Source organism: Nicotiana tabacum, chromosome 6 (genome assembly GCF_000715075.1).
Source record: "Nicotiana tabacum cultivar K326 chromosome 6, ASM71507v2, whole genome shotgun sequence".
Taxonomy (NCBI): Eukaryota; Viridiplantae; Streptophyta; class Magnoliopsida; order Solanales; family Solanaceae; genus Nicotiana; species Nicotiana tabacum.
Genome location: NC_134085.1, coordinates 203,639,389 through 203,666,216, shown reverse-complemented (window position 1 = coordinate 203,666,216; position 26,828 = coordinate 203,639,389). Strand labels below are relative to the sequence as shown.

Here is a 26,828-nt window from a genome sequence, read left to right as displayed (position 1 = left end):
ACCTTGTACTTCTTTGACTTTATTTTCATAAAATGTTTTATATCTTTCCTTGTGAGGTCTCCCTGGCTGCCTTTTATCTCCCGCCTGATGGCTTTACTACCTCATCCAAAATATGTTGTGGCACATCCCATTTGCTTTCATCAGGAAGAGGATTTACTGGCATTTCACAGGTAAGCAGAAGGCTCTTCCTTGTGTAATACGGAGAGCAATAGTTTTCGTATGTTTCCTTCATGTGCCTTAATGCTGCCAAAACATGCGCACATGGAAGTTCATCAAGTTGGAATTGTCCGCAGCTACATTTCTTATTTTCTAGACACACAATGTACCGCTTCACACCATCTAACACAGTATGCATATGATCTGTTGAAGCCCTCACCTACAATTGAAGAACAAACATAAATAATAATAATATATCAATCATTAAAAAGGATTATCCACAACTTACCTACAAATCATCTACAAATACATTACAACTTATCTACAATCTATAATTACCCACAATTTGACTACAGTTTATCTACAATCTGGAAACAATGCATATTAAGCAATTTATTTTTTTGCACCAAACAAACAGATCTTACCCTTAGTTTCTGAGATAATGTATTGTTGTTATCCAATTCTTTGTTGAATTTGTACCCAAGGTATGTAAAAGTACCCTTTGCCTTCAATAACTTCTCTTTCGTCCAACGTTCAAGAAGCGTCCTTATATACTCTAATAGATCAAATATTGGCAGCTCTCTTGCCTCTTTTGTTACAGCATTCAACGACTCGGCAATGTTTGATGTCATAGTAAAAGTTCTATTCATCGTTGTATGTACTCTTGGCCATCTATGATAGCCAATATCATATAGGTAAGATTTCACACGCGGGTCTACCTCTTCAATCTTCAATATCCTTTCATTAAATTCATCCAGAGTGTATGACTGTGCTGTAGCAAAGTACAATTCATGTAATTGTAAATGTCCCTTCTTGAATATGGACCTTATATTTGTCCAAATATGCCACATGCAAGAGTAGTGTGGCATGCCCGGATAGACAATTGATGTTGCCTTCTGTATACTCTCATTCCTATCTGAAACAACACACATTGAAGGTCTTTCACCATATGCCTCCTTGAATTGCTCAAAGAACCACTTCCAAGACGCGTCGTTTTCAGAATCAACCACAGCATATGCCAAGGGAAATATAGTACCTACATTTTTAATTCATAAAATATTAATTGGCAGCCCTGAAAAGGTATATAAAAATATAATTAAATAACAACTACAATATATATTCAGAATATAGACAATTTATCTACACTTTTTTCCTTTAGCTACAAAATAACTACAATTTAACTACATTTTATAGAATGCCTACAAAATAACTACAAAATTATTACATTATTTACCTGCTGCATCCACGGTGCTTGCTATAAGCATAATCCCCCTGTAGGCTGACTTTAAGAATGTCCCATCAACCACTACTACTGGCCTACAATGTTGCCAACCACTTATTGATGTACAAAGAGCAACAAATGCGTATAAGAAGCAATCATCTGCTGTCTTCTTCAATTTAACAACAGAGCCATGATAAATCTCCTCAAGAATATAAAAATATTTGGGTAATTTGCTGTAGGAGTCAGACGGATTCCCTCTCAAAAACTGTAAAACCTTTTCCTTGGCTCTCCATGCTTGCATGTAGCTTAGGTTCAGTCCATGTTCGGATAACATGTTAGTTTGTATGTCCTTTGGTGTGTAAACAGTCTTAGGATCACAATACTTTGGAACGACCATGCTACCAACTACAGCTGCAGTACGTTTGCGCTGTATGAATATTTCGTCCAATAAGGAGCATGTGTGTTGTTGGTTGAAACTCCTTATCTTGAACATTGCCGAATCATTAATTGACGTTGCCTTGAAGTGCCATTTACATTTTTAGCAACGCATATAAGCCAGTAGCTACAAAAAAAATACAATATTTAATACAGGTTATAGATGTAGAAGCAACAAAAAGGAAGGGTTTCGGCACAATTTATATACAGTTCAGATAATATCAAAGCGGTAAAAGACAACATTTAGCACGTTATGCAAAAACATGTAATAAAGATCAGATAATAAAGCCAAATATAACAATTATTCCAAGCTCGAATTCTTGAACCCTGAACCAGTGGTTCTGGGTTAATCATCCCCAGCGGAGTCGCCAGAGCTGTCACACCTCCTTTTTGCGCGCCCGCCCCGAAGGATAAATGCGCGAGGGGAGTTTTTCCAATTTAAGTGACAATATTCGAAATAGGATTATTTATTTAATTCAGAGTCGCCACTTGGGAAAGGTTTGGCTTTTGGTGTCCCAAGTCACCGGTTTATCTTGAATCCCAAATCGAGGAAATTTTCGACTTTTCCAAATGAAGTCTGCGAACCAGAAATTCTAAGTAAGGAATTCTGTTGACCCGAGGGAAGGTGTTAGGCACCCTCGAATCCCGTGGTTCTAGAACGGTCGCTTAAATTGTTATAATGGCTAAATATCTGATTTAAATACATGTTATGACTTACGTGCTTTTATTAAGTTTAAACCGCTTTTATTATTATCATTTATTTTTATAGAATTGCAACGTCGTGAAAATGCATCTCGAACCACATCACAATCAATGCACCCGTAGTTGTTAACACATTTCGACTCCGTTGAGATTTGAATTTGGGTCACATCAACGTGCACCCGAATTTAAGAACATAATTTACTTAAACCGTGCCTGAAAGTCTAGCGCGTTATTATTTTTGAGAAGGCCATGAGATTCACTAAATGGCCTAGCCCGAATTCTAAATATTATGATTAGTTGTTGATGGCCCCGCAATTTGCATATTTTTTTTTATTTTGGCGAGGCTCGTCTCATTATTTTTAGAAGGGTATCCTACAGTGACTACATTTCTATTATTTTATTTCCAGAGATAGAAGAAAGAAAAATGTATGCTAATATATACTTTGGCCTAAACCCGACTCCTATCAATTTCTGATTAATTACTTATAAAGTGAGAAAACGTCATGCCTTACGAGAATGTTTTGGTCGAATAAAAAGATTACATATGAGATTGATGAAATGCAATACTTAATCTGAACATTTCTTAAGTTGAACTTACTAAACTTATTTGGACTAAGTTAAAGGATATACTGGCAAAGTAAAATGCTTATTTTGACAAGAAATCATGCATGAGCTAACGAAATACAACACTTAATTCCGAACATTTCTTGAGTTGAATTTAACTAAACTTATATGGACTAGTCTTAACTAAAAAAAAAAGCTAAGTGAAACAGAAACAGTATTGTATGAGATCGAAGTGTACATGCCCAGACTAACCAACAACTAACGAGCTAAAACACAAAAGGGTAAACTCAGTCGAGTATTAGTACATACTTTCGAACCGTTGAATAAAACTGATCAATTTTCACAGGCTTGTTAATGTACTATGAGTATTACAAAAATAACTGAACTTCTTCAACCTTTTTCATTTCATGCTTTCAAACTGATTCAATTACATCCATATGGGACTTTGAAATGTGTACCTGGAAATGCTGAAAATGCAAAGGAGGAGAAGAAGAAGATGTGGAAATCAGCAGCAAAAGAAACAGGACTAGCAATAGCAGCAGGACAGGGCAGCAGCAAACAAAGCAAACAGCAGGACAGGCTCAAACACAGAAGCGCAACTATGGCCGATAGAAAGAAGCAGCTAAATGACAACAACACCCAGTGGAGTAGAATCAGAACTCCAGGCAAAACACACCAGTAGTAAACCAATGAAAGACACTCGACTAATAGACACGACTGGAATTGCTATCTCTTAACCTCCCTCTATCTGTGCAATCCTATCCCTTTTCAATCCCCTCAGTCTAGGTATCCCTCTCTGTCTGTATCTCTTTGGATGTATTTCAAACTCTCTCTCTCAAAACTCCTCACCGTGTCTGTATATTTTCCAGCTTCCTAAGGTTCAATCTCTATTTTTTCCAATCTTTTTTTTTCTTTTTCAATCAGATGTCCTCCCCCTTTTATATGCCTTCCTTAACCCTTTTAACAGCCTGTTTTTTAGAGTATCCCAGTACCCTCCCATGTGCCTTTAACCTTTTTCAGTTCCACTTTAGTTAATTAGGTATAAAAACCCCATCATTCCCTGGCAGATTTAACTTTTCTATTTTATTTAACTAAAAGCAAGTATGGGCAGTAGGATATGTTGACAGCATATGCTGTCAAATTGTTTTTAACTTAACAAAGGCCTTTATGCAGGCCACAGGCTGTGCACAAAGCACATGAGGTGCATTAATGCACATGCTGTGCACGAGTGCACATGCCTTCCAATTCAGAATTTAAACCAAACAAATCTTTTTACATTACTGATCAATTCAAACAATTATAAGTAAACAAAAACTGGTTCTTAATTGACTCAACAAATGCTTAGCAGAAGTAAATCGATTTGTTGTTGTTCGGACAGTTGAAATTAATTGACGACACATGTCGACTCGACTATATTAGCATTAACATACACAATCGTAGCCAAAAATCAAATATTTAAACATGGGACACATGACTCGACTTATACTGATTAAGCAGGATTATACTTTGAGGAATCAGTTAGTCAGTACAAATTTGGAATACAACCAATACACATGTCTTATCAGAATAGGAGGGGTTCAAACAGAACACAGTGGTTCAGGCAAAGTGGTCAATCAGAAGGTGGTAAAATTTAAAGACACAAACAAAACATGACCAGATATTTAAAACAAATCACACGGACTAAAACAAATAAAGGAAAGAAAACAAAACTCACCTTAAAGCTTGCAAAGTTAAAAGTTTGAACTCGGATTTGGACAAACTTTTCTTAAGGCTGAATGGACTTTAATCGAAGTGTTTCTCAGATGAGAAACACTTTGATTAAAGTCCATTAGACCTTAATCTCTTCGGTTGAACCGGTATGAACCAGTGACGAAGGACACAAAACTTTCAAACTTAGATCTGGGATTCAGGCTTCCCTGATCAGATTCGGACCAAACCAAGTATGGTTTGGTCACGAGGGGGGCCTGGGGAGTATCTGGTGTGAAGCTTGGGTTGATTGGTGTAGATTAGGTTCCGACTCGAATCTTCAAATGAAGATTCGAGCAGGTGGGGTAGGATTCGAAGGGTGTGGTTGGTAGATTTAGGTTCAGGATGGCATGGGGGTTCTATGGTGTTCAGGTGGAGGTCACCGGCGTTCAGGCCGCCGGGTTTCTGGTGAAGGTGTGCAGGGGCGGCTAGGGTTTGAAGGGGATGGGTTTGGTGAAGACGAAGGCGGGGGTGTTGGCTAGGGGGCAGGGTATGGTGAATGGTTTATGTAGTTAGTGGGTGGGTGAACCTTGACCGTTAGATCAATCTAGATCTACGGTCTGGATCTGAAGGCTTAAATGGAACGGTGTCGTTTTGAGGGTTGAGGCTTGGGGTCAGTCCGGGTGAGACGGGTCGGGTTTATTGGTGGGTTATGGGGAATTGATCTTAGCCGTTGATCAATCTGAGATCAACGGCCCAGATCAGGCATGACTCAAACGACGCCGTTTGGACATCCTGGGCATCAGGTGGCCTGGACCGGGCAGGCTTGGTTTGAACGTTGTTTGTTTGGGCCAATTTATTAAAATTGGCCCAATCCGGAATAATTGCTGATTTTTTCTTCTTTTTCTTTTTTTTATTTTAAAAACAAAACTAAGCAAAAAATCAAAATTAAAAATTAAATACACACTCAATACAATTATTTGCACACACACTAAAATATTTTAAAACAGGTAAAATCAAACAAATCAAAATCACGGACAAAGGTGCCTGTTTATGCCTTCTATTTAAACCAATGTTACGGTTCAAATTATGCATGACACGTACACTTTTTTTCAATTTTGTTTTAATAAATTAGATAAATAAAATGGGCCAAAATCACAAATAAATCAACAAAGTGCCGCACAGAAATCCAAAAATTGTACAGCAGGGCCGATTATTTTTTTTATTTCTTTTTTGGAGCGAGTGTCGTGCGAAACAAAAATCACGTGCTCACAGCTGCCCTTCTTTGTTCGGAAACACGAAGAGTTTTCGTGCAAAGATAAAGTGAGCGTGTATGAGCGATTTTTGCCTATGGACTACTCCGTATGAAGCATGTTTCTGAAAGATTTGACCGAATCTTGCTTCAAAGATTTCCTACATATCCTGGGCTAAACAGGAATCAGGTCAATGTAGTTCGGGAAGTTTTGGTAGCTGGGACTACCATGGGATGGCAATGCTTGCTGCTACTGCTGTTGCTGTTGTCACTGCTACGTCACTGACCGCCTTATTACAACCAAACGAAAATTGGAAACTGAACTAACTACTTATATGCATGTCAACTGCTAGTTACAAGATTCCTATCTATGATTCTTTTACGACTTGATCTTGGGTCTTAGCTGCTCCTGCTTGTAGACTCCGATCTGAATCTTGATGCTTGCGAGTTGCGGCGACTTGTTCAACCTCTGGGATACTGAGTGAGACACGATTGGCAGGGTTTAGGACCTTAGTCAAACGTTGGAGTCGATCTGCTCTCCATTCACTCTGATATCTCTGGATGTCTTCTCTTTTTTTTTTGATTTTGAGTTGAGACTCATCTCGTGGGTCATTTCGGTCCGTGTAGCTCGAGGTTAGACCTGCGGGAAAAAAACAAACAAACGAACGAAATTTTCTGCCCCAGTTTCACTAGGAAAATTCGTTAATTATTCACCAGGAAGTTCATAAAATTGATGAAAGAGGATATGCATGCTCAGTTTAGGGCTGGAGTCCTAACACCAGCTAGTTGGGGAGAGGTTCGGTTTGGGGTTTAAAACCCTAACGCCGATCAAAGGAAGAACTCAGTTTAGGGTTTAAAACCCTAATGCTGACTGCATGGAAAAGCTCAGTTTAGAGTTTAAAACTCTAACGCTGGCTGAAAGGAAAATTCAGTTTAGGGTTTAAAACCCTAATGCTGATTGCATGAAAAAGCTCAGTTTAGAGTTTAAAAACTCTAACGCTGGCTGAAAGGAAAATTCAGTTTAGGGTTTAAAACCCTAATGCTGATTGCATGAAAAAGCTCAGTTTAGAGTTTAAAACTCTAATGCTGGCTGAAAGGAAAAAGTTCAGTTTAGGGTTTAAAACCCTAATGCTGATTGCATGAAAAAGCTTCAGTTTAGAGTTTAAAACTCTAATGCTGGCTGAAAGGAAAAAGTTCAGTTTAGGGTTTAAAACCCTAATGCTGACTGCATGGGAAAACTCAGTTTAGAGTTTAAAACTCTAATGCTGGCTGAAAGGAAAAAGTTCAGTTTAGGGTTTAAAACCCTAATGCTGATTGCATGGGAAAACTCAGTTTAGAGTTTAAAACTCTAATGCTGGCTGAAAGGAAAAAGTTCAGTTTAGGGTTTAAAACCCTAATGCTGACTGCATGGGAAAACTCAGTTTAGAGTTTAAAACTCTAACGCTGGCTGAAAGGAAAAAGTTCAGTTTAGGGTTTAAAACCCTAATACTGATTGCATGGGAAAACTCAGTTTAGAGTTTAAAACTCTAATGCTGGCTGAAAGGAAAAAGTTCAGTTTAGGGTTTAAAACCCTAATGCTGATTGCATGAAAAAGCTCGGTTTAGAGTTTAAAACTCTAATGCTGGCTGAAAGGAAAAAGGTCAGTTTAGGGTTTAAAACCCTAATGCTGATTGCATGAAAAAGCTCGGTTTAGAGTTTAAAACTCTAATGCTGGCTGAAAGGAAAAAGTTCAGTTTAGGGTTTAAAACCCTAATGCTGATTGCATGAAAAAGCTCAGTTTAGAGTTTAAAACTCTAATGCTGGCTGAAAGGAAAATTCAGTTTAGGGTTTAAAACCCTAATGCTGATTGCATGGGAAAACTCAGTTTAGAGTTTAAAACTCTAATGCTGGCTGAAAGGGAAAAGTTCAGTTTAGGGTTTAAAACCTTAATGCTGACTAAAAGGAAAATTCAGTTTAGGGTTTAAAACCCTAATGCTGATCGCATGGAAAAGCTCAGTTTAGAGTTTAAAACTCTAATGCTGGCTGAAAGGAAAAGGTTCAGTTTAGGGTTTAAAACCCTAATGCTGATTGCATGGAAAGCTCAGTTTAGAGTTTAAAACTCTAATGCTGGCTGAAAGGAAAAAGTTCAGTTTAGGGTTTAAAACCCTAATGCTGACTGCATGAAAAAGCTCAGTTTAGAGTTTAAAACTCTAATGCTGGCTGAAAGGAAAAAGTTCAGTTTAGGGTTTAAAACCCTAATGCTGACTGCATGAAAAAGCTCAGTTTAGAGTTTAAAACTCTAATGCTGGCTGAAAGGAAAAAGTTCAGTTTAGGGTTTAAAACCCTAATGCTGATTGCATGGAAAGCTCAGTTTAGAGTTTAAAACTCTAATGCTGGCTGAAAGGAAAAAGTTCAGTTTAGGGTTTAAAACCCTAATGCTGACTGCATGAAAAGCTCAGTTTAGAGTTTAAAACTCTAATGCTGGCTGAAAGGAAAAAGTTCAGTTTAGGGTTTAAAACCCTAATGCTGACTGCATGAAAAAGCTCAGTTCAGAGTTTAAAACTCTAATGCTGGCTGAACGGAAAAAAAATTCAGTTTAGGGTTTAAAACCCTAATGCTGATTAAAGGAAAAGGGTCAGTTTAGGGTTTAAAACCCTAACACTGACTAAAGGAAAAATTCAGTTTAGGGTTTAAAACCCTAAGGCTGATTAAAAGGAAAATTCAGTTTAGGGTTTAAAACCCTAATGCTGATTAAAAGGAACATTCAGTTTAGGGTTTAAAACCCTAATGCTGATTGGCTGGGGATAAAGCTTGAGAATACTACACGACCTATTTTTGAGTTTTCTCGTTTTAATAGAAGGAAAAAGGGAGTTTTGCGGGAACTTACCTTTTGAGTGAATTCCTTATTGCCAAAATGTTTCTTGTACCCGTGTACCTTCTTCTTTGGGCGACACCTGCTTCTAGCACGGTTGTCTTGGATTAACACCTATTTCAACTTCTCAGACAAAGAACAATTGTTAGTTCGGAAATGACGGTTGGTTCGGTGACCTTGATCGTTCCCAATTGCTCCGTTGCGTCTTTACTTCTGTTGCGAAGTCCCGCCATTGATTCGATTCGAATGACGAAACCTTTAGACTGCTCATGCTTGTATTTCCGGATTCTGTGATGATTTGCCTCGTGAGGCCCCCTTTTTTTGTGTCTCGTTTTGATTGAGGGTTCTCAACGGGGGTTTCATTGGAGGTGTTCTGTGGGAATTTATACAAAAAAAAAACGCTCTGTGGGGGAAATATTTACAAAATGGATCCTTTTGTGCGGATTCTGTACAATGGGGTGTGCTGGGTTTTTATTTCAAAACGGGTTTCCCAGGGTTTGTTGGGGTAAGCTTGTTGGGGAATATTTACAAAAGGACTCGCTGGGGATGTGTTGATGAAATTCCAACGGGGATTTTTTTTTATTATTATTATTTTTTTTTTCTTTTATACTGGGGAGACTTTGTGGGAGATTGTACACAAGAGAAACTCTGTGGGGTTTTGTACAGGGGGAGGCTCTGTGGGGATTTGTCCGAAGGTGGACTTGCTGGGGAAGATTCCAAGATTTCATTCTTTTTCCTTTACTCCGGAACACCATCAAACGTCATGATTCATCATGCTTGGGTAATCATATCAACGAGATGAGGTGCTTTCCCTCATGAGACGGGATTCCGTGCAAACAAACCTGCCACCTGTCCTTTCCGGTGTGTCCTGAACTCGGGGTTAAAATGCGAAAGGGATTCGAAAAAAAAACAAAGAAAGGGAAAAACGAATCAGAAAAGGAATACCCTTTTCGGGATGAGAAAGACTTATCTGAGGAAGATAACGCTGGCTTTAAATGACATGACATGCTCTTTGGATTGGACGTCCGACCTTCCATGAACTTGCGTTTTCCTGAACCAGAACAGATCTGTGATTCCAAAACCGGTGGAACTTTGCCGAGACCTTCTTGGGGTGGCGTCATTCCTTTTCGGCCAACAGCGCCCTTTGCGGGTTTTCGCTGGCTGACCTCTCTCATTTCTCTTCCTGTCATCGCTTGATAGCACTCTTTGCGAGTTTTTACTAAACAGGCTCTCTCATTTTGGTTTCTCTACTCCCGTCGCCTCGTGGTGCCCGAAGGTTTTCACCGCCGAGACTCTCTCATTTTATCTCTCTCCATTCAGAGTGTGACGGTCTTCGTTTGTGACGCTTATTGATTCCCCACCATATTTGGTAATTGATTTGAAGGCTCGTGCTTGGTAAAAAGAGGTAGTGATACTAACTTCTAAACTGCTCGACGTGCCCCAGTTTCAATTTCAGGGTGAATGGGATTTTATTGTTGGTGTGACTGAACCTCAAGGAGAGGCTGCCTACGTATCCATTCGGAATCAAGTCAAACGTAGTTCAGGCCTCAATCAAATTTTTTTTATTTTTTTTTTCTTTTTTTTTTTCTCTTTTTTTTTCTTTTCGTAGAGAGGATTGGGTAGTGTTTGGGAGTAGTGGGGGATAAAACCTTCGCCATTCTCAAATGTGTCAGGACTGCTTGGAGTATGATCTAGACGTAGTATCTCTTGACTGCATCTGCATTCACCGCTGTGTCAGGGTCATTTCCTTCGATATCACCTAAATACAATGCTCCTCTTGGCAATATTTTCCTTACGATGTATGGGCCTTTCCAATTTGGGGCAAACTTTCCTTTTGCTTCTTCATGATGCGGCAGAATACGCCTCAGTACTAGCTGACCTACTTCGAAATTCCGGGGTCGGACTTTCTTGTTGTAAGCACGGGCCATCCTTCGTTGGTATAACTGTCCGTGACAAACTGCAGCCATCCGCTTTTCATCAATCAACGTCAATTGCTCTAACCGAGTCTTAACCCACTCGCTGTCCTCGATTTCTGCTTCGACAATGATTCGAAGCGAAGGAATTTCTACCTCTGCCGGTATTACAGCCTCGGTCCCATAAACCAAAAGATAAGGAGTCGCTCCCACCGATGTGCGTACCGTAGTGCGGTACCCCAATAATGCAAAAGGTAACTGCTCATGCCACTGTCGGGAACTTTGTATTGTCTTCCTCAAAATCTTCTTGATGTTTTTATTTGCAGTTTCCACAGCACCATTGCCTTTTGGCCGATAAGGAGTGGAATTCCTGTGTGTTATCTTGAATTGCTCGCACACATCTCCCATCAAGTGACTGTTCAAGTTTGCCGCATTATCTGTAATGATAGTCGCAGGAATACCGAAGCGACAGATAAGATTTGAGTGTACAAAATCCACTACAGCTTTCTTGGTGACCGACTTGAGAGTGACAGCCTCTACCCATTTCGTAAAGTAGTCTATGGCAACTAGTATAAACCTGTGTCTGTTTGAGGCCTTTGGTTCAATTGGTCCAATGACGTCCATGCCCCAGGCGACAAATGGCCATGGTGCGGACATGGGATGCAGTTCCGTGGGAGGTGCATGAATCAAATTACCGTGCACCTGACACTGATGACACTTCCGAACGAAACTAAAGCAATCCTTTTCCATGGTCATCCAGTAATAACCTGCTCGGAGGATTTTCTTCGCTAAGACATACCCGTTCATGTGAGGTCCGCACACACCTGCGTGTACTTCGTGCATGATCTTTCTCGCTTCCTCGATATCGACACATCTTAAGAGATTGAGGTCCGGAGTCCTCTTATATAACAATTCACCGCTCAAAAAGAAACCACTTGCATGTCGCCTAATGGTCCTCTTTTGATCTCCAGTAGCGTGCTCGGGGTATTCTTGCGTCTTCAGGAACCTCTTGATGTCATGGTACCAAGGCTGCGTATTTGATCCCGCCTCGATTACACTGCAGTAACCGTGTCTTTCCTTGATTTGGATTTCCAAAGGATCGACGTGGGCGTTGCCCGGGTAGGGTAGCATAGAAGCCAGCGTAGCAAGTGCATCTGCCAGTTCATTGTGACACCTCAGAATATACCTGAACTCTATTGAGGTAAAGTGCTTGCTGAGGTCCTCTACATGCTGTCAGTATGGGATAATCTTGACATCCCGAGTTTCCCACTCGCATTGAACTTGCCGGATGATCAAGTCAGAATCTCCCATAATCAGTAAGTCTTTGACATCCTGATCGATTGCCATATGTATGCCCATAATGCAGGCTTCATATTCAGCTGTATTATTTGTGTAGAAGAAACGAAGTCTAGCTGTGGCGGGATAATGCTGACCGGCAGGTGAGATCAAAATTGCCCCAATCCCTATACCCTTGGCGTTCACGGCTCCGTCAAAGAACATCTTCCAAACATGAGCTTCCTCCGAGATCACTTCTACGGTGTTTACCTCTTCATCTGGAAAGTAGGTATCTAATGGCTGGTATTCCTCATCGACCGGGTTTTCGGCCAAATGATCTGCTAACGCCTGGGCTTTCATTGTCGTGCGAGTGACATAAACTATGTCGAATTCCGTAAGCAAGATTTTCCATTTAGCCAGTCTCCCAGTAGGCATTGGTTTCTGAATATATATTTCAAGGGATCCAACCTGCTTATGAGGAATGTAGTGTGGGCTTGGAGATAATGCCTCAGCTTTTGAGCAACCCATGTGAGAGCGCAGCATGTCTTTTCCAACAGAGTGTATTTGGCCTCGTAGCTGGTGAATTTCTTGCTCAGGTAGTAGATCGCCTGCTCCCTTTTCCCGGTTACGTCGTGTTGCCCGAGGACGCAACCAAAAGAGTTCTCCAAGACTGTCAGATACAAGAAAAGTGGCCTCCCTGGTTCTGGAGGGACCAAGACTGGGGGATTCGAAAGGTACTCTTTGACTTTATCAAAGGCTTCTTGACACTCCGTTGTCCACTTAATCGCCGCATCTTTTCTTAACAACTTGAATATGGGCTCACACATGCTTGTCAGCTGGGCAATAAATCGACTGATGTAGTTCAGCCTGCCCAAAAGACTCATCACGTCTTTCTTCGTTCTCGGGGGAGGTAGATCTTTGATAGATTTTATCTTAGTCGGATCTAGCTCGATACCTCTCCTGCTTACGATGAAACCCAAAAGTTTACCCGACGGAACTCCGAAAGCGCATTTGGCTGGATTTAGCTTCAAGTCATACTTCCTTAGCCTCTCGAAGAATTTCCTCAAGTCTTGGATGTGATTATCCTGCGTCCTGGACTTGACTATTACATCGTCCACGTACACCTCTATTTCCTGATGCATCATGTCATGGAAAATGGCGGTCATGGCCCTCATGTAAGTAGCCCCAGCATTCTTTAGACCAAATGGCATGACCCGATAACAGTAGGTGCCCCAAGGCGTGGTGAAAGCGGTTTTCTCGGCGTCCTCTTCATCCATCAGTACCTGATGATACCCAGCATAACAATCTACAAAAGACTGTATCTCGTGTTTGGCACAATTATCAACGAGGATGTGGATGTTGGGCAGCGGGAAATTATCTTTGGGACTTGCTCTATTCAGATCTCGGTAATCTACACATACCCGAGTTTTCCCGTCCTTTTTCTGTATTGGAACCACATTCGCCAACCATGTTGTATATTGGACTACCCGGATCACTCCTGTTTTCAGTTGCTTGGTGATCTCCTCTTTAATTTTGTCACTGACCTCGGTTTTGAACTTTCGTTGCTTTTGTTGAACCGGAGGACAATCAGGATGAATCGGCAATTTGTGAACCACTAGATCGACACCTAGTCCCGGCATGTCATCATATGACCAAGCAAACACGTCTTTGAATTCGAAAAGAAGTTGAATTATCGCCTCTCTCGTTTTCTTGTCCGTGTGAATACTTATCTTGGTCTCCCGAATTTCTTCCGGGATTCCTAAATTTACCGGTTCAGTGTCATTTAGATTCGGCTTAGGTTTATTCTCAAAATATTCCAACTCTCGGTTTATCTCCCTAAAAGCCTCTTCCGCATCATATTCTGGTTCTGGGTTCATTAATTCGCAGTTAAATAGCTCATTGTGATCTGGGCGTGAAGTCCGCGAGCATGTCATATTTAAAGCCGCATTATTAGGACTGAAAAAGAAGATGAAAGGAAAACTAATAAAAATCAGAACAAAGAAATAATAGGAAAGCAATGATGATTTTTTTTGTATATTTTCTTTGGAAAATTGGAAGACAACAACGTTTACAACTGGGAACAACAATTGAAAAGAAGAAAACGTTCAAGTCATGTCCCGGAGATAACTTGTGATACAGGAAAGGTGGTAGGACAGGTCTACCCGGACTTCCGTCTAGTTGGGAATGGCGTGATCTCCCAGTTTTGGAGTTTGGCGTTTGGCCCCATGTACATCATCTCAGCAGTGCTCGTGCCTTCGCCTGGTTGAACCATGTGGACCTCGTAAAGCATTTCCCTCATTGCCCCACATATTTCCTCGATTTCCTCAGCTGTGAAGACCTCATCATCTTCTTCTTCAGCGTACCTTGGCCTGACGAAAGTCGCATATAAATCCGGCAGTGGTTGAGGCAACTTCCAGCCCTCATTTCTCCTTTTCTTTGCCCATTTTTCGTCTGCTGGAGTAGGTTTGAAACCTAGTCCAAAAGGTTTCTTGACGACTGGTAAAGTAATGGGTTCCGTCATTCCCTGAAGGGTTCGTCCAAGCCCCTTCCCTGGCCTAAATCCGTGTCGGATCATCTCTTTGGCCACCATAACCGAAACGTTAGACAAGAAAGGCTGGGGGCAAGGTACTCCCTCTTCGTGCTGCTCTGCCAATACCACCTCGAAAGCTTGATAGACCGTATGCTCGCTCCCTTCTCTTGGTTCAAGATACGGGATGGATGGGTCCCGATAAATGGCATGTTCGTCTTCCCCATGGACCACGATCTCTTGGTCTTCATACTCGAACTTCACCATCTGGTGAAGAGTAGAAGGCACGGCTCCTGCCGCATGGATCCAAGGCCTGCCAAGGAGGAAATTGTAAGATGTGTCCATGTCGATCACTTGGAAAGTGACTCGAAATTCGACTGGTCCTATGACCAGCAGCAGGTCTATTTCTCCCATGGTGTCTCTCTTGATACCATCGAAAGCTCTTACGCAGACATTGTTGGGTCGGATTCTTCCGGTCCCAATTTCCATTCTCTGTAGCGTGGAGAGCGGGCAAATGTCAACGCCTGAACCTCCATCCAACATTACTCGCTTGACATAGTAGTCCTCGCATTTGACTGTTAAATGCAAAGCCTTGTTGTGTGCTGCTCCTTCCGGGGGTAGATCTTTCTCGCTGAAGGAGATTTGGTTGACGGCGAAGAATCTTTCTGTCATCCGCTCTAATTGTTCAACCGAGGTTTCAACCGACACATATGCCTCATTCAGGGTCTTTAGTAAGATCTTTTGATGCTCGGCCGCCCTTGTCAATAATGATAGCATGGACACCTGCTCAGGGTGCTTGCGCAGCTGATCTATCACTTCGTAATCCGGCATCTTCATTTGTTGGAAGAACACTTCCGCCTCTTCAACACTCACAGGCTTCTTCGGAGGAAAGCGCCTTTGTGTGGCGTTGTTCAGTTCTTGGGTATTTGAGTACCCTCTAATGAAAGTATTTTCCGGAAGTTCTCCCACGACCTCTTTTCCTTTGTACATCACCAAGGTCTTTTGATAATTCCACGACACTGTGGTCGGGTTGGTCATTGGCTTTTGTGGCACGCGTCTGATAACCACTGGCTCATTCAGCCGAGGTGGTTAAATCGTCCCCCGGACCACATAGGCCCCTTTTGGCACATACATAGGTTTTGTCTTTTTGATCCCGGATCTCTGCGTCTTCTCAGCTTGACCTCGCGGTACGTAAAGAACTCCGCCCTTTGCTGGTACCACTTTCTTTTCCACCTTCTTTTCAGACTTGCTCTCTGCGACCTTGGCCTCCTCCCCTTTTTCTGATTTTTGGTCTATTTCAGGCCTCTTCCCCGTGTCGACAATGGCAATTATGGCTTTCAAAGCAGGGTCGAACTCTTTGTCTTCACAAATCATGCCGATCAACGGCCCATTATTGTGAGCGGGCAATGGATTGTTTGTTACATTCGGGATCTCCTCGTCCCTTAGCACTATTTTCCCCTGCTCTATCAAATTTTCGACCACTCTTTTCAATGACCAGCAGTCGTTTGTATCATGTCCCTCGACCCCTGAATGATAGGCGCATCTGACTCCGGCTTTGTAAGAAGGAGATGTCGGGTTTTGCCTTGTTTGAGGGATGGGTTGCAAGAAACCCAACTGGACCAACTTTGGGAACAAAGTTGAGTATGGCTCACCGATGGGCGTGAAAGTCCGCCGTCGAGGTGGCTCTTGGGGGCGGTAGTTATTCTGCGGGGGTTGTGGGTTATAGTGGTTGCGGTAGTGAGGCTGATTTCTGGGAGGTGGAGCTGGGCCTCGGTTGGCTTGTTGTGGTGGATGGTTATAAGGTTGGGCATTCATGACCATATAAGGTTGATGAGCATATGCCGAATTTGAATGGGGGTAATAGTGTTGTGGGGCTCTTCCCAGAAAATGGGGCCTGGGATGACGATACTCCCTTGCTTCAGAGGCTGCCATAGTCGTTTCTTCTTTCTTCTTCCCCCTTGTTGTTCCTCCAGACCCACTTTGGACGGCCTGGGAGGTTGCCCTTATGGCTGCTTGACTCAAAATCCTTCCCGTTTTCAAACCGTTCTCCACCATCTCTCCAATCTTGATCGCTTCCGCGAATGGCTTACCCATGGCCGACATCATGTTCTGGAAATAGTCAGACTCTTGATCCTGGAGAAAGGTAGTGACCATTTCCACTTCATCCATGGGAGGCTTCACTCTCGATGCCTGTTCACGCCACTTAATAGCATACTCTCTAAAGCTTTCTGAAGGCTTCTTCTTCAAATTTGAAAGAGAGTTTCGGTCTGGCGCAATGTCGATGTTATACTGGAATTGTTTTACAAAATCTCTGGCGAGATCATCCCATATATGCCATCGGGACATTTCCTGATCCATATACCATTCCGAGGCTATCCCTACTAAACTTTCCCCAAAGTATGCCATTAGCAGTTCTTCTTTTCCGCCGGCTCCCCGCAATTGGTTGCAGTATTTCTTAAGATGTGCAATGGGGTCACCGTGCCCATCGTACTTCTCAAACTTGGGGGTCTTGAAACCCGTTGGCAGGTGTATGTGAGGAAACATGCATAGGTCGGCGTAAGAGACGCTCTTTTGCCCGCTCAATCCTTGCATATTCTTCAGACTTTGCTCAAGGCTTCTCATCCTTTTGGCCATTTTGTTTTGTTCTACAACTCTGGGGTTCTGATCCTGCCTTGGTACAAGCTCGTACTGAGGCGGTAGAGGATTAGTACTGGTAGCGAACCTATTTGGTTCCACTGAGAACGACGGTGCTTGGAATGTAAAAGAGGATGAGTCAAGGCTTGGCTTGTACGTGGCAGGCTGTGCCGTAGCTGGGCAAGGCGATGCAGTAAAGATGTTCATGCTTGCATCATTGGCCGACATTCGGGGATGAGGCTCAGACGGTGATCCTGCAGAGAAGGCGGAGGTGGCTGGGTACCCAAATGGGGTAGCAGGGTAATTTATGGGAACATTAGAAGTCCCACTTGACCTGGAGAATAGTTCAGGGAATCCGGGGACGACACTTGGCGGCTCTTTCCCATTGTTCCAGTCATCCAACATTTCCAACATGCGGAGCCGTAGGATCCTATTTTCCTCCGCAGTTGCGGATTCAGGTGTGAGGACGGCTGAGATTGAGCTCTCCTCGGAGACGGGGACTGTTTGTAATGGAATTTCCGAAGACATTTCCACACTTCCTTTTGACCTGGTGAAGTAAGTGTGAGTACTGCTTCTGGTCCTAACAATAGGTAGTTGAACACCTCTCCTTGACCTCGTGAAGTATGAGTGCGAGGCCAGACTTTCACCAAACCAACCGTCTTTTCAAAAACCCTGGAAAAAAAATGCTCAATGACAAACGCACGGTTAATTCTGCAGCAAATAATAGATAGTTAATCTCACGTTGGGCATGATGCACCTATACAGTTAAGTGGATTACTATATGTTTGCTACGAGAGCATGCGTCATTCCGGCATTTTTTCTCTTATTAGTTTTTCCCCCTTTTTTTCTTTTCTTTTCTTTTCTCTTTTGTTTTCCTTTTATTTTTTATTTTTTATTTATTTTCGTAGTAAAAGAAATGCGACCGGATCCGATGAGGATTGGAAATGCGACCGGATCCGATGAGGATTGCCTACGTATCACGATGCCTACGTGAATCAGATCATTACGTAGTTCGAAAAACACAAATGGACGTAAAAAAAACAACCTCTTCATTGTTGAAATGTTCTATTACAAGCTACATTCTGCAAAAGAAAAAGCAAACTTGGAAAATGAACCTAGACTCAAAATAGACTGAAAATCACCTTGATGAAAAAACAGGCAGAAGATGCTAAAATACAGATTTGACCTATGAATGCATTATGGTTTTAAAAATTGGTCTCCGCGGGGCATCGTTCGGCCTCGCCGCGGTCCTAGGCGTGAGATCCCTCTCGAGTTGCTCCAGCTCGTGCATAGTCTGCTTGACATAACCCATTACTGCCGAGAGGACGGTAGCGCTGGACATGTTCTCACATCGTAGACATCGTCTGGTGATGGCATGGGCAATGGCATTGATCCTATCTCTGGTTTGCTTCTTCTCTATGAGTAGGTGCCTTATCTGATCACTGCTCGTCTTGAATACCTGTGAGTCCTGTATGTGCTGATCCCTCAACTGCCGCACTTCTTCCTTCATTTGGGCCAACAAGTCGTAACAGTATCTACTCTCCATTTGGAAATCCCTGGCCTGCTTAACTGCTTTAAACTCAAGTACAGCCATTTCCCTTTTGATTTTGGAAACAGCCTTCTCGTGATCACGTTTCAATTGGTTCAAACATCGGCGATGCTTATCTACTCTTGTTTCCCACCGTGCCTTGAATTCGGTCATGACCTTTTCGGATTCTTCTAACCTGTCTCGCCATTCCGTGATCTCTCTTTTCAAACCCTTTATCAACCGCTGGTCTGACTGACTTCTGGGTTGCTCATCAAGAGACAGTCTCAATTTTTGGACTTGGGCCTTAAGTTCTTCATTCTCTTGGATCAACCTATTCTTTTCGCTTCGATCCGCCGCGATTTGTACGCTGTTATCGAATTTCAAACTATCTATTTGTAGCTTCAAATTGCCAATCTCTGCTCGATAACCCTTCTCTTTTGCTAACCAGTTCCATTGCCCTTGGGATGATTCTACGAAATCTTTGAGATGCGGCCTCTTAGCCGGTCTTTCGTAAGACATGCTACCTCTAAACCAAGCGTGATATCCTGGGGCGACTTCCCCTTTTGCCGTGTCGATCACACAAGTGTTTGCTGTCAGATGTTGGCATTCACTCCAGATTTGGCGAACTTCTTCTTCAGGGAAATGACCGTGCGGACTGATTTCGATCACTTGGGTACTCAAATCTTCATCTTTTGGTACCACTTGGTACCTCCCAAGCTGCCTCAAAACCCGATACGGTGCATAGGGTTGGATACTTTTCAGTCCCATCAACAGAAAGTGAGGCCGGGTTGCCGGCATGTATATGATTTCCTCGATAGGTGACCATCCGAGCGTCCATTGGATTTGGCTGGCAGTGAGAGTTCGGAGAAATGAGGTCCATGATGTGACTCCCTCAGGTAAATTGAGCCCTTTGATTCTCGTGTAGCATTCTCCAATACAAGTTTTCTCTGGCGAACCATAACCCACAAGTGAGGAACGATGACATAAATGATCGGTCATCCATACTTGCAACAGTAGGTTACATCCTTCGAAGAAGTCACCCCTGGCTCGACAAACAGTGAGAGCCTGGAAAATGTCAGCCATAATCATAGGCGCTAGAGTACTTTTATCTTGGGTAAGCAAAGTACTGACAACCCCAGTTATTCTTAGATCGATGTTGCCGTCCTTCCTTGGGAACACTATAAGACCTAAGAAAGTCGTCATGAAAGCCAATTGCCTGTGTTCGTCCCATTTTTGCCGGTTGCCTTTACTACATAGCTTGAAATCCGGCTTATTGAACCCACCCTCATGACCGTATCTAGCATACATGAGATGGAGACTGCAGAAACCTTTGGCAAGATCTGGATGGTGAAATGTTCGGGGTATTTTCAGAAAGTCCAAAAATCGGTGTACCGTGACGGCTCTAGGTGCAATCAAGTACTTGAACCTTAACGGAGCTTCATCACCCCCAATGTATCCCGCTATTTCTTCCAGCGTCGGGGTGAGTTCGAAGTCTGAAAAATGGAATACATTGTGCGCCGAGTCCCAGTAAGTGACCAATGATCTGATAATATCACCCCGAGGCTGAATGTCTAGTAAATCCGGGAGATTTTTCAGATATTTCCTCACTTCGCCTTGCCCTTCTTTGCCTAAGTCGTTCCACCATAATCGCAACTCAAAAGGGATCTTGGTCATTATTGAAAACGATTCATTTTGTATCGTGCTCATCCTGCACATTTATTTAAGGCGATAAACTTTATTAGACCCAAAAAAATTAAAATTATCTAGATTTTTTTTGAAAACAGGAGGTTGGACCCGCCGAGGGTTGCCTACTTATCTCACCCCGTGCGAGAATCAAACCGGCGTAGTTCGGTCATATCGCGAATAGAAAAAATCAAATAAACCTAGTAATCAAGAATAAGCATTTTTATTGTTTTTGGAGAAAGATAAATACTAAAAATATATATTTTTTTTTGTTTTTTTTTGCAATATTTGGACTATTAGTCCGAATTTATAAAAGGGTATTACAAAAGAAACAACACATTTTTTGAATTATGAGTTTTCCATTTTTTTTTTATTTTTTGAAATAAATACCCTCTTTTTTTCTTAAAAGAAAAGAAACAATTTTTATATGTTTTTTTTAATCAGACTAAAAGGCAACTTTTGGTTTTATTCTTTTTTTTTTTAGAAAAATTCCGACGAGGTTTCGACACTATTTGGACATTGGTTTTATTTTTCCAAAATAAGTAATTATCTCCCTACGCTGCTATTTTCCTTTTTTTTTAGAAACCGATCGACATGCGGAACCGAAGCAAATAAATGCGCAAAACAAATAAGATGCAGCAGGGTGGCCTTTTCATTTCTGGTCGCTTGTCCTAGACGGACCCAACCCCTGTGTTGAGCCCCCTAAGTCAAATGCAACATGATGCAAATAAGCGTTCCTACTAGGGATCCGGCATGAAGTCGAGTTATACTAGGTTTAAACCTTGGTATTTGTTCTAGACTGTGTACCCGAGCGGACAACTCGAGTCGAGGAGGGGCAACTTACCGGGAACCAAAAGGCCGTCCGGCTTCGTAACTTATCCGTCCTCTTTCTTATTTCGGGTATTGACACTAACAGAATAGGGAGTCTCGACCAGCGAGCTTCTCCCCGGAGGTGAAGAGAGAAGGGTTTCGGCACAGTTTATATACAGTTCAGATAATATCAAAGCGGTAAAAGACAACATTTAACACGTTATGCAAAAATATGTAATAAAGATCAGATAATAAAGCCAAATATAACAATTATTCTAAGCTCGAATTCTTGAACCCTGAACCAGTGGTTCTGGGTTTTGATTCTCCAGCAGAGTCGCCAGAGCTGTCACACCTCCTTTTTGCGCGCCCAAGCCCCGAAGGATGAATGCGCGAGGGGAGTTTTTCCAATTTAAGTGACAATATTCGAAATGGGATTATTTATTTTATTCAGAGTCGCCACTTGGGAAAGGTTTGGCTTTTGGTGTCCCAAGTCACCGGTTTATCTTGAATCCCAAATCGAGGAAATTTTTGACTTTTCCAAATGAAGTCTGCGAACCAGAAATTCTAAGTAAGGAATTCTGTTGACCCGAGGGAAGGTGTTAGGCACCCTCGAATCCCGTGGTTCTAGCACGGTCGCTTAAATTGTTATAATGGCTAAATATCTGATTTAAATACATGTTATGACTTACGTGCTTTTATTAAGTTTAAACCGCTGTTATTATTATCATTTATTTTTATAGAATTGCAACGTCGTGAAAATGCATCTCGAACCACATCACAATCAATGCACCCGTAGTTGTTAACACATTTCGACTCCGTTGAGATTTGAATTTGGGTCACATCAACGTGCACCCGAATTTAAGAACATAATTTACTTAAACCGTGCCTGAAAGTCTAGCGCGTTATTATTTTTGAGAAGGCCATGAGATTCACTAAATGGCCTAGCCCGAATTCTAAATATTATGATTAGTTGTTGAGGGCCCCGCAATTTGCATATTTTTTTTTATTTTGGCGAGGCTCGTCTCATTATTTTTAGAAGGGTATCCTACAGTGACTACATTTCTATTATTTTATTTCCAGAGATAGAAGAAAGAAAAATGTATGCTAATATATACTTTGGCCTAAACCCGACTCCTATCAATTTCTGATTAATTACTTATAAAGTGAGAAAACGTCATGCCTTACGAGAATGTTTTGGTCGAATAAAAAGATTACATATGAGATTGATGAAATGCAATACTTAATCCGAACATTTCTTAAGTTGAACTTACTAAACTTATTTGGACTAAGTTAAAGGATATACTGGCAAAGTAAAATGCTTATTTTGACAAGAAATCATGCATGAGCTAACGAAATACAACACTTAATTCCGAACATTTCTTGAGTTGAATTTAACTAAACTTATGTGGACTAGTCTTAACTAAAAAAAAGCTAAGTGAAACAGAAACAGTATTGTATGAGATCGAAGTGTACATGCCCAGACTAACCAACAACTAACGAGCTAAAACACAAAAGGGTAAACTCAGTCGAGTATTAGTACATACTTTCGAACCGTTGAATAAAACTGATCAATTTTCACAGGCTTGTTAATGTACTATGAGTATTACAAAAATAACTGAACTTCTTCAACCTTTTTCATTTCATGCTTTCAAACTGATTCAATTACATCCATATGGGACTTTGAAATGTGTACCTGGAAATGCTGAAAATGCAAAGGAGGAGAAGAAGAAGATGTGGAAATCAGCAGCAAAAGAAACAGGACTAGCAATAGCAGCAGGACAGGGCAGCAGCAAACAAAGCAAACAGCAGGACAGGCTCAAACACAGAAGCGCAACTATGGCCGATAGAAAGAAGCAGCTAAATGACAACAACACCCAGTGGAGTAGAATCAGAACTCCAGGCAAAACACACCAGTAGTAAACCAATGAAAGACACTCGACTAATAGACACGACTGGAATTGCTATCTCTTAACCTCCCTCTATCTGTGCAATCCTATCCCTTTTCAATCCCCTCAGTCTAGGTATCCCTCTCTGTCTGTATCTCTTTGGATGTATTTCAAACTCTCTCTCTCAAAACTCCTCACTGTGTCTGTATATTTTCCAGCTTCCTAAGGTTCAATCTCTATTTTTTCCAATCTTTTTTTTTCTTTTTCAATCATATGTCCTCCCCCTTTTATATGCCTTCCTTAACCCTTTTAACAACCTGTTTTTTAGAGTATCCCAGTACCCTCCCATGTGCCTTTAACCTTTTTCAGTTCCACTTTAGTTAATTAGGTATAAAAACCCCATCATTCCCTGGCAGATTTAACTTTTCTATTTTATTTAACTAAAAGCAAGTATGGGCAGTAGGATATGTTGACAGCATATGCTGTCAAACCATTTTAAAATTAAACAAAGGACCTTTATGCAGGCTACAGGCTGTGCACAAAGCACATGAGATGCACCAATGCACATGCTGTGCACGAATGCACATGCCTTCCAATTCAGAATTTAAACCAAACAAATCTTTTTACATTACTGATCAATTCAAACAACTATAAGTAAACAAAAACTGGTTCTTAATTGACTCAACAAATGCTTAGCAGAAGTAAATCGATTTGTTGTTGTTCGGACAGTTGAAATTAATTGACGACACATGTCGACTCGACTATATTAGCATTAACATACACAATCGTAGCCAAAAATCAAACATTTAAACATGGGACACATGACTCGACTTATACTGATTAAGCAGGATTATACTTTGAGGAATCAGTTAGTCAGTACAAATTTGGAATACAACCAATACACATGTCTTATCAGAATAGGAGGGGTTCAAACAGAACACAGTGGTTCAGGCAAAGTGGTCAATCAGAAGGTGGTAAAATTTAAAGACACAAACAAAACATGACCAGATATTTAAAACAAATCACACGGACTAAAACAAATAAAGGAAAGAAAACAAAACTCAACTTAAAGCTTGCAAAGTTAAAAGTTTGAACTCGGATTTGGACAAACTTTTCTTAAGGCTGAATGGACTTTAATCGAAGTGTTTCTCAGATGAGAAACACTTTGATTAAAGTCCATTAGACCTTAATCTCTTCGGTTGAACCGGTATGAACCAGTGACGAAGGACACAAAACTTTCAAACTTAGATCTGGGATTCAGGCTTCCCTGATCAGATTCGGACCAAACCAAGTATGGTTTGGTCACGAGGGGGGTCTGGGGAGTGTCTGGTGTGAAGCTTGGGTTGATTGGTGTAGATTAGGTTCCGACTCGAATCTTCAAATGAAGATTCGAGCAGGTGGGGTAGGATTCGAAGGGTGTGGTTGGTAGATTTAGGTTCAGGATGGCATGGGGGTTCTATGGTGTTCAGGTGGAGGTCACCGGCGTTCAGGCCGCCGGGTTTCTGGTGAAGGTGTGCAGGGGCGGCTAGGGTTTGAAGGGGATGGGTTTGGTGAAGACGAAGGCGGGGGTGTTGGCTAGGGGGGCAGGGTATGGTGAATGGTTTATATAGTTAGTGGGTGGGTGAACCTTGACCGTTAGATCAATCTAGATCTACGGTCTGAATCTGAAGGCTTAAATGGAACGGTGTCATTTTGAGGGTTGAGGGTTGGGGTCAGTCCGGGTGAGACGGGTCGGGTTTATTGGTGGGTTATGGGGAATTGATCTTGGCCGTTGATCAATCTGAGATCAACGGCCCAGATCAGGCATGACTCAAACGACGTCGTTTGGACATCCTGGGCATCAGGTGGCCTGGACCGGGCAGGCTTGGTTTGAACGTTGTTTGTTTGGGCCAATTTATTAAAATTGGCCCAATCCGGAATAATTGCTGATTTTTTCTTCTTTTTCTTTTTCTTTTTATTTTAAAAACAAAACTAAGCAAAAAATCAAAATTAAAAATTAAATACACACTCAATACAATTAATTGCACACACACTAAAATATTTCAAAACAGGTAAAATCAAACAAATCAAAATCACGGACAAAGGTGCCTGTTTATGCCTTTCTATTTAAACCAATGTTACGGTTCAAATTATGCATGACACGTACACTTTTTTTCAATTTTGTTTTAATAAAGTAGATAAATAAAATGGGCCAAAATCACAAATAAATCAACAAAGTGCCGCACAGAAATCCAAAAATTGTACAGCAGGGCCGATTATTTTTTTATTTCTTTTTTGGAGCGAGTGTCGTGCGAAACAAAAATCACGTGCTCACAAATATGTGTTTGCGTAGATTCAGTTATTGTTTCACTTTGATATTCCTCTATAGCTGGTGAGGATGGAATTTCAAGTAAGTTTAGGGATCCAGACGAACCTGCAGCAACATAGAGATAAATGTAGTAACTATGTAGATAATTTTGAAAACAACATTGCTTTATGAGCTTCAGTACATTGTTTTTTGTAGTTAATTAGTAGATAAATGTTGTAATATTGTAGTTAACACACTAACACAATAACTCTCTGCAATGTCGAATTAAACATACCTGCACTTGTGCTATCGTTGGTGATTGCCAATTCCATATTGAAATCTCTTACGCTTATACATAAAGGATACGAACCTAAGTTCTTATTCTCCTTTTTGGTCTCCATATACACACGAACCCCCATATCATTCCTAATCTCCATTGGAGGACAATTGTCGTTCACAATGTATTTGATTTCTACAATTTTATTCGATGTATCAATCGATAGTTGTTCTGCAATTGTAGAAATCAGAATTCCGTAGCTTGCATTCTCATCTACCACAATGACATCAACTTCAAAATCTCTAAATTTGCTATAGTGATCCCAATTTCCATTCAATTTTAGCATTATTGGGATTTTTGATATGATTTCGTGTAGTTGAGAAAAAAAAGATGAAGAACAGATATAGGTTCGACAATTTGAGTACTGAGGTCGATGAAGAACAATTTTGAATTCTACAATTTGTATTGCCTTGTAGAATTTGTAAAAGCAATTTGAGTACTGGAGCTTCTGAAGCTTGCGTTGTTTTAGAATTGTAGTGAACGAGAGAATTACGCAGCAATGAGATCTCTTTCCGTTTCAAAATTCGAATTTAATGTGGAAAGAATCAAACGCAGATTTCGTGCCTTCTTTTTAGCGCGTTTTAAATGGCAGAATCTGCCTAATTATGGATTGGTATATAAATTATAGTAAAAGTGTGGACTAGGCAGGTAATTAACAAATTATGAACATTTTTGGTAATAAGGTTTCATATATGGTATAGATAAGAAAATATCCCCGTGAAAAAAAAAGAGAAGGAATTTTTAGAAATCACTATTATTTAGTGGCTATTAACTTTCTATAATTATCATATACATAATTACTTTTTATAACTATAATTCAGTTGTTACAGCAATGTATCCGGTGTATTCGCGCTGCTGTATTCATGAATAAAGCAGCAAAAAACGCCTAAAAATCAAGGTAATCCAGTTGTACGTGCATATATTCACATGTATTCGCGCCATGTATTTATCAATACAACAACAAAAATTGCCTAAAATCAGGCAGTATAGCTGTATGTGCATGTATTCACATATATTTGAGCTGATGTATTCATGAATACAGCAACAAAAAGCGCCTAAAATCAGGGCAATCCAGCCGTA

At 41.2% G+C, this 26,828-nt stretch overlaps 1 protein-coding gene across 1 annotated transcript; it reads right to left on the bottom strand.

Moving 5' to 3' along the window:
* Positions 1–73: 73 nt before the first annotated feature.
* On the bottom strand, positions 74–26,034 carry LOC107811325 (uncharacterized). Its single transcript, XM_075256494.1, has 5 exons — positions 25,707–26,034; positions 25,439–25,537; positions 1,391–1,789; positions 582–1,192; positions 74–376 (listed from the first exon to the last, which is right to left on the bottom strand). The coding sequence occupies exons 1-5, from the start codon at positions 26,032–26,034 to the stop codon at positions 74–76; spliced, it is 1,740 nt and encodes a 579-aa protein (XP_075112595.1).
* Between the last annotated feature and the right edge of the window lie 794 nt (positions 26,035–26,828).

Excerpts from the sequence above, each read along its gene's own strand:
- LOC107811325 (XM_075256494.1), bottom strand. The coding sequence starts at position 26,034 with ATGCTAAAATTGAATGGAAATTGGGATCACTATAGCAAATTTAGAGAT. Across the intron at positions 25,538-25,706 it reads CAACGATAGCACAAGTGCAG|GTTCGTCTGGATCCCTAAAC; the intron begins GTATGTTTAATT and ends ATGTTGCTGCAG. Across the intron at positions 377-581 it reads CATTATCTCAGAAACTAAGG|GTGAGGGCTTCAACAGATCA; the intron begins GTAAGATCTGTT and ends CTTCAATTGTAG.